The sequence below is a fragment of the Setaria viridis genome, chromosome 9 (genome assembly GCF_005286985.2).
Source record: "Setaria viridis chromosome 9, Setaria_viridis_v4.0, whole genome shotgun sequence".
Lineage (NCBI taxonomy): Eukaryota > Viridiplantae > Streptophyta > Magnoliopsida > Poales > Poaceae > Setaria > Setaria viridis.
The window spans coordinates 2,423,115-2,430,792 of NC_048271.2; the positions used below are offsets into that span (position 1 = coordinate 2,423,115).

The window sequence follows — 7,678 nt, forward strand, 5'->3', positions numbered from 1 at the left end:
ATTTAATGGGCTAGGCCTCCTTAACAATCTGGGCTGTACTTTTCTCTACGATCGATTTCCGCGGGCTTTTAGGTCCAGTACTGTGAGGAAACTTTCTAAGGGCCCAAATGAAAACCGCCTGCGCCTATCTTGTGTGTGAACTCGCCGCCGTCCTATACTCCTATCCTCTCCCCCACCTCCTCGCTCTCCCCCAACGAGAAGCAACCCTAATCCGTGGCCACGGACCCGCCGCAAGCTCCATCGCGCGAATAGGTTGGAGATTCAATCGAGGCTGCGCGGGAATTGGTCGTGCTCGATATCTCAACCCCCACACTTGAAATCTTGCTATTGCTGTGGCGGTAAGAAGATTCAACCCTGTCCCTGCACGAATTCATTTTAATTTTGTAGCTGAATCGATGGCGCAGTCTCCGACCTTGCGTTCTTCTGAAATTTCCTCCGCTTAATCTCATGGAGTTTCTTGATTTGCTTTTGGAATGGCCCGAGTTACAATTTCGTCTCACGGAATTTCCCCCATGATTTTCTCCGGTGGTGGCAGGTGTGTTTGTGATGAGATCTTGGGGAGCCCGCCTCGCTCGGTCCTAAGATGCTGGCAGGCTACGGCGGTGGTGGCCGCGGCGTCCATCTCTCCTCCCAAAAGGACCTCCCCCTCGGCCGCGGCGGCCGGAGCTTCCTCTTCGGCAACACGTGGTTCCTTCTCTCCACCTACCCCGCGCGCCTCCTGCACACCACGGACCGCCGCGCGCCCTCCGCCTTCTTCGCCGCAATCCACCGGGCCCCTTGCGTTCGGTCTCCCTGCGCAGGGCAGGGCCTGCTGCAGAGAGGTGGCATTGTTATGGCTGCCTGTGGCTATGCTCTCCGGCGAGCTGAGCTGGGTGCCACCAAGCGCCAACCGGACAAGGATCCATCTGCAGTGACACGCTCCACACGTACTGCAGCCATGGGATCGGTGGGGAGTGCACCTCGGCCAGATGTCTCTTTTAGGTATAGAGGGTTGGAGTCTTGCAAGAAGTTTGGTGCAAGCTTGAAGTGCTGTGAGCCGTGGGGGAATAGGTCATTCTGGACAAATGCAGTTGGACCAAGTTGGAAATTGAGCTTTGCAGTTGAGCCATGGGCTAGAGACTTCAGCTCGTCATGTGTGGCGCCATATTCCACCGGAGCAACAGAGCATCAATTGTCACTCGATGAGAAGATGGATGACTCAACTGTTACATCTGATGGGTATGTATCAAATTACTGTGCCTCCAATTGCTGGTTATGCATCAATTTACTCTAGTCTCTAGAAGGTTCTACATTGTATGTGAATACGTCGATGATTTATGTATGTTCTGATGCTGCATAGTTAGTTGGTTACAACTGTCTGTGTTGGTTACAATTGTCTATGTCCATACAGAAGATGCACATAAATATGCCAAGAGAGAGAGCTAATTGAGGTCCATTAATGATAAGAAAAATGTTATACAGAATTTCCATTAGCTTTCACTCGATGCTGTTAAGTTCTGTGAGTGATGTCGATTATGTCCTAAAATTGATGTATTTGAATGAACCTATAGAAAAGTGAACTCAGAACTGGGAACTGGAGTATGGTGTACATCGCATCAGAGTTTCATAAAATTAAAATAGGGACAACATAACAAAGATTTTACTTGTATTTCCCACACATAGGTTTGTAGTTTGGACTGGAATTTACTTACAGTTTGCTTTGAAATATCCATATACGATTTTTCCTGTTTATATTAGGATGAATTGCGTCTGTTTTTCTATTAGTTTGTGAGGTCTAGTATTATCAACATCTGCTGGTGGTTTACTGTTTCATTCCCTCTACAGAAAAGCACCTACTTCTGAAAGTTTGAAGCTGGTCTCAGGCTCTTGTTACTTGCCTCACCCTGCCAAGGAGGCAACTGGTGGTGAGGATGCTCATTTTATTAGCACCGATGAGCATGTGATTGGTGTAGCAGATGGTGTTGGTGGTTGGGCAGACCTTGGTGTTGATGCTGGACTTTATGCTAAGGAGCTCATGAGAAATTCAATGAGTGCTATCAAAGATGAGCCAGAGGGGACTATTGATCCATCAAGAGTTTTGGAGAAGGCTTATACGAGCACCAAAGCAAGAGGATCATCTACTGCTTGTATCATCACTCTTAAAGACCAGGTTAAGCTGCTGTTCCTTGTTTGATGATGTTTAGAGCCTGTTTGGTAGAGTTCCCAGAGCAGCTCCACTCCCAGAGTGATTCCATAGGGAGCTCTGCCACAGGGCACTTTGCAGATTCTGTGGGAGTGATTCTTTGAAATGAACTAAAGATACCGGGAGCTAAGAAAACCAGCTTCTCCATATTCACTTCTTCCAGAGTTTATCTTAGAGAACGAAGCAGGCCCGTAGTGTCCTCCCACTAAATTACTTGTTTGGTGTATCCTGGTGAACACACAGAAAAAGTATTTGAATATCTGCAGTTAATTTTATTGAAAAATTTGTTGAGCATGTGAATAGCAAACTGTGTCAACGATAATGGATATATAATTTATTCATCTGTTTGGTGATACCAGTTCCAAATTCCTACTTCTCAAAAAGTGCACGCATGCTATTTGGTAGTTCGTTGATGATTTGTACTGACATCATAAAATTTAAACTTGCAGGGTATCCATGCTGTAAATCTTGGGGATAGTGGCTTCGTAGTAGTCAGAGATGGTCGCACTGTTCTCAGATCACCTTCACAGCAGCATGATTTCAATTTTACTTATCAGCTCGAGAGTGGGGGTGGCAGTGATCTTCCAAGTTCTGCTCAGGTGAGTAATTCAGCCCCTTTCCTTATTTTGTAGAGTACTATGATAACACAACTCACCTAAGAAGCCTATACTTATATATCTGTTGAATTTGTTCAAGTTCTACGTCTTCAAAGTACTTGTATATAATTATGCTCTGCATTTGATGCTTCTTTAGGTTTTCCACTTTCCGGTTGCTCCTGGTGATGTTATTGTTGCTGGCACAGATGGACTTTTTGACAATTTATACAACAATGAAATTAGTGGTGTTATTGTTGAAGCTCTTAGGGTTGGACTTGAGCCTCAGATTGCAGCACAGAAAATTGCTGCTCTGGCTCGACAAAGAGCTACGGACAAGAACAGGCAATCACCATTCGCATCAGCTGCTCAAGAAGCTGGGTACCGGTACTATGGTGGGAAGCTTGACGATATCACAGTCGTTGTGTCATATGTGAAGAGTGCCTGAGTCGCATGATGCAAGCCTTTCCTTTGGATGTAATGTACATAAATCTTGTCCCAAACTTATGGCGCGTGTATGCACCGGGGCGTAGTCGCGTAGAAGATTTAGAAGGGGTGAAATCCCCTGATCCCGGAAGCACTTGCGCTGGATTTAGCATGGTTGCTCTTTAGCCGTGGAAGATGTTAGCAAACCATTATGCCATTTTACTCGTTACTGCTGCGAGAACGAAAAAAGATAATTCTCTGAAACCTGGGTGGGTTCCTTTCCTCTTGGATGGAGGACAACAACCTGCTGAAAACAAATTTTGTTGTAAACAGTGTCGATTGTTATGGACTTGTTTGCTGCCTGGTGCTGTTTGAAATGCTTCTCTTGCCTTCTCGGTTTGCCTGAAACTGAAAGAATCCAGGCGATGATACAGATTGTGGCGCATATCCCTTTCTGATCTTTCGCCCGTTTGTCTTTGCAGCTACAAATTTTGTGTTCCCCGACTGGGAATGAGCAATGCGCCAACGCCTGCCTCTTGCTGAATGCATGTGCAAGAACTTACTCGGGTATTTCTGAATTCAATTTGTGCATTGGGCTATATGATACAGCTTCCTTGGATTAGCTCTGCGAGCCCGAGTCGTGATAGAAATTACGAAACATTGCATGGTGTCGCTCCAGTACATCGAAGTTTCTATGAATCGTTTTTACAGTTTCCATATCAGATTATCTGACACAAAGTAGTTTGCTCACATTTCGCGGCTGGCAGCGATACCTGATACATGACTACTTTTTTTTTTTTGAAATTGCTACTACATGACAACTATACACGAGTCGAAGAGACTGTTGGTATCAAAACGCTTGTGAGTAGCTTTAGAAAGGGGGTCAACTATGGTTGTAGTTGTAATAATAACGGAAGAAAAAGACTGACGATGATGGGCGACAGTGCAGTTAATATTAAGCACCTCATCTCATCTTCTAGCCTTATCTAGATCTAACACCTAGTTCATGGTTGCTACTCAAACTATCCCTTGTTATCATTGTTATTTTTATTGTGGTGCAGGTCATTGTTCCCATGATGCGCCTTTGACGTGTCTATTTGGATGCTCAAAGTTGTCACAACACTAGGCGCCTCGGACTGTTCCATTTCACCCTGCACAGGTAGAAAACGGGAAGCACACATGCTCCGTGAGAATTTTGATGTGTTTACAATGATAACCTACCTAAAGACGAGCCATGTGCTTATGACATAACAATGAGTAAGGGAGGGCTAGTTGTTCACCATTAGCTGCGAATTCTCCGCTTTCATATCTTCACAAGCCTTCTTAAGCTGGTCGAGTTCGGATCTGAGTGCACCATTGATGGCAGTCAGGTCAGTTACCTTCTGGGCTAGTTCCTCACATTCTTGCTGGGCAGTATAACGAGGACATGAAATCAATCAGTACATATTTCGCTAAAGAAGCTGTACAACGTGGAATTTAACTATATTATTATAGTATATCTGAATGTTCCGACTAATTAAAATAAGTGTTTTCGAGTATCAGACAATTAATATCATCAATAATTTTTTTGGTTTGTTGTCCAAGAAAATCTTATTTGTGTGACAAGCTACATACCAAATTAGATGTTTGGTAAAATTCAGATTTGATGTGCTCCCACAAAAAATAATTGTCGAGGGGCAGAGTGGGTGGTAGGGGCACTCAACTACATCAGGTAAATTAGACAACATTGCTCAAGAAGAACTACAAAGTATTCTTATCCAACTGGCCCGAGACTTTTCACACATTTTCTTATATTTATGCAACCACATGGTGACATGGTGGGTAAGAGGTTAGTCAGGCCAGCTACACCATTTCCACTTTAAGACATTTTAACAATGGACCAATTAGCTGTAACTACCCTTTTTTCATGAGGATCAGTGGGCTTTTGTGCAGGTTGAGATGTGCTATTTTTCAAGCTTTGCTTGTAGTACCATGTATAGTCAAAGCATCACCAGGAAAATAAAGGGTAAGAGAACATTACAATTCAATCGTATACACTCTCTCCCCAACATCCTAACCGAGGGCAGTACCTGCTTGCGTAGTCTTGATCTCCTTGCTGACTCCCTGTTAGATTGTTTTCTTCTCTCCCTCTTCAGTTCCCGCTCATCCTGCTAAAACAAAGCAGATGACCAAGAGGGAAAGAAAACAGGCTACATATTTATTAGAGATGCAAAATATTAGTTGTTCACGCAAATTGCCATTGTATGTTTCCCATACATACCATCTGTGATAAAGTGATGTCATGCTGGGAAGATGCTGCAGCATTTATCTCACCCTGTCCAGAGGTCTCTGCTTTAACTGGAGAATTACTCCAAAGATCCATTCCAATGTTCAAGTTCGGTCTGGTTTCAGAAATTGCTGCCGTCTCAGGTGTTGAAACTGAGAGCTTTGCTGCAGACCTCCTCTTTGATGCGCTCTGTGTCTCGGCTGCAGCATCTTGCGTTGTTGCAGCCTGAGATGGTTCGCCTGAAAAGTGCCAACCGTCAGGCATACCCACCGAAACAGGAAAGCTACTGCATTATTACAAGTAAAGCATTACGATTTATGTGAGCCAACCTTGTACATTTGCACTGCTGGACTTTCTCCTCTTTGCAGAAGGTAATAGATAGATGGAAATTACGAAATCACAATCAACCAAGATGGTCCCGATACCGCTACACTACAGTTAGCTGCATTTAGGTAATAGTGAGTAATGGCCAACAAGGCACCTTAAGGTCGGCACTAGCATCTCGTTTATCTGATGACTCCTCTCTCCCTGCATCACTGCTGCACGCACCACAATTAATAGTTTCACAATCAGCTCAATAAACCACGAGAACGGATCAGCAGCCAGCAAGTACATTACACGAAATGAAATGATACCTTCCAGAAGCGCTACCGACGGAGGGAGCACCAGAGCTCTTCCTCTTGTTCTTCCCTTCCGCCGCCGCCACGGGCTCGCCGGCTGTGTAGGGCACACCCTGCATAGAACCAAACCCAGAAAGCAATTTCACATTCCAGCTGCATCACTGGAACCGATACCGGAACAGAGCATTCACCGTGGCCATGGCCGCGTGCGCGTAGTACGCGGGGTGGAATGACACGGGGAACGGCACCGGTGCCCCGTACGGCGGCGCCGCCCCCGCCGCGGCCGCCGCTGCCGCCGCCATCATGTGCTGCTGCGTGGACGAAACCCTAATCAAATCCCGAACCACGCCGCCACCTCCCAAGCACGCTACGCGAACAAAAACAAAAGCAAAAGAAAAAGAAAAACGAGGCATCGTACGTCGTCCCGTACCTGCGCGGCGTGCCAGGCGTAAGGCTGCCCGCCGGCGGCGTAGTATGCCTGCATCGAGGCGGCCCACTCTGCGTGCCCCTGCAGCGGCGCCGTCGTCCCCGCCCCGGCGGACGGGTCGCCGGGCGCGCCGCTCGGGCGCTCGTCGCCCGACGACGTGGAGGCGGATGACACCATGGGCCACGCGCCGCGCGCGCGTGTCGTGACTTGTCCAGTACTAGTTTCTGAGCTGTGGTGACTCCCTGTGGCCGAGAGATCGATCTGCACTGCAGCGGCGGTGTGGCGAGGCGGTCAGGTGGTGAGGTGAGCGGAGGAGGCGGCGGGCGCGGCGAGTTCACACGGCAGGGCCCCAACGAAGGCGGAGGCGCACTAGAGCAGCAGAGAGGAGGAGGGGGGGCGGCGCGCGGGTCAGGCGGGGGTCTGGTCGCTTCGGGCAGGCGGCGGGGGGGAGGTGGCGGCGCGGCGTTTGGCTGCCGGGGGCAGGCCAGAGGGACGACACGTGGATCGTGGCACGGCGAGGGGTCCAGGTGTCCGTGGAGGTGGCGCGTCCGGCGGGGCGGGTAGCATACGGGTGCGCGCGTGGGATTGGTCGGGTTGTGGACCCCGGTCGTCAGTGGGAGACGGGGTCCGGGTTCGCGGTGCTGATGAGTCGGATGCCGCAGGGACTCTGCTGACCTGGGGTGGGAAACCGCATGGACAGAATCTGGCGTGCATGGGCTGACATGGTATCTTGCTTGCCTGGGCCACTGTATATCTTTCTTTCCGTTGCTCCTGGGCCAAAAATCCACCACCACCACCAGCTAAAAGTTGACCTGAATCTGACTCCGTTTGGATGCTTGTAATTAAATTCCATTCTATTAAATTCCATTCTAGTTCTAGTGATCATAATTTAGACACAAATTAATTAAACTAATATAATTATATGTGGAATATGTTTGTATATTATTGTTGATCATATGGGAGAGATACTTATGTACTGCACTTTTGCTATAGGGAAGCGAGTCAAAGAGCGTGCTATAAGTTGCACATTAGAAACATAGGATGAGGATCTATATAATTAATTTCCATCTCTCACCCCATGAATTTACAATATGCTTATATCTGAACTTTGGAAAGTTGTGGAATGCCACATTCCAAGACAAATAGCTTACTCCACTAAATAGA

At 47.4% G+C, this 7,678-nt stretch overlaps 2 protein-coding genes across 2 annotated transcripts; one reads left to right on the forward strand and one right to left on the reverse strand.

Moving 5' to 3' along the window:
• The first annotated feature begins 143 nt into the window (after positions 1-143).
• On the forward strand, positions 144-3,578 carry LOC117837660 (probable protein phosphatase 2C 80). The gene is made up of 5 exons (XM_034717390.2): positions 144-338; positions 536-1,218; positions 1,825-2,149; positions 2,632-2,781; positions 2,936-3,578. Exons 2-5 carry the CDS (start codon positions 584-586, stop codon positions 3,221-3,223), a joined length of 1,398 nt encoding a protein of 465 aa, XP_034573281.1. The 5' UTR covers positions 144-338; positions 536-583; the 3' UTR covers positions 3,224-3,578.
• Positions 3,579-3,889: 311 nt separating this feature from the next.
• LOC117837661 (DNA-binding protein EMBP-1) lies at positions 3,890-6,910 on the reverse strand. The gene is made up of 9 exons (XM_072290643.1): positions 6,518-6,910; positions 6,279-6,398; positions 6,103-6,200; positions 5,951-6,003; positions 5,797-5,844; positions 5,462-5,706; positions 5,271-5,351; positions 4,482-4,607; positions 3,890-4,352 (listed from the first exon to the last, which is right to left on the reverse strand). The coding sequence occupies exons 1-9, from the start codon at positions 6,689-6,691 to the stop codon at positions 4,224-4,226; spliced, it is 1,074 nt and encodes a 357-aa protein (XP_072146744.1). The 5' UTR covers positions 6,692-6,910; the 3' UTR covers positions 3,890-4,223.
• Positions 6,911-7,678: the final 768 nt, after the last annotated feature.

Bases quoted from the DNA above. Each gene is read 5' to 3' on its own strand.
- LOC117837660 (XM_034717390.2), top strand. From the start codon at position 584: ATGCTGGCAGGCTACGGCGGTGGTGGCCGCGGCGTCCATCTCTCCTCC. The intron at 2,150-2,631 runs GTTAAGCTGCTG...TTAAACTTGCAG, and splicing joins TCATCACTCTTAAAGACCAG to GGTATCCATGCTGTAAATCT. The intron at 2,782-2,935 runs GTGAGTAATTCA...ATGCTTCTTTAG, and splicing joins ATCTTCCAAGTTCTGCTCAG to GTTTTCCACTTTCCGGTTGC.
- LOC117837661 (XM_072290643.1), bottom strand. From the start codon at position 6,691: ATGGTGTCATCCGCCTCCACGTCGTCGGGCGACGAGCGCCCGAGCGGC. The intron at 6,004-6,102 runs GTATCATTTCAT...TGCGTGCAGCAG, and splicing joins GTCGGTAGCGCTTCTGGAAG to TGATGCAGGGAGAGAGGAGT. The intron at 5,352-5,461 runs GTATGTATGGGA...GCTTTGTTTTAG, and splicing joins ACATCACTTTATCACAGATG to CAGGATGAGCGGGAACTGAA.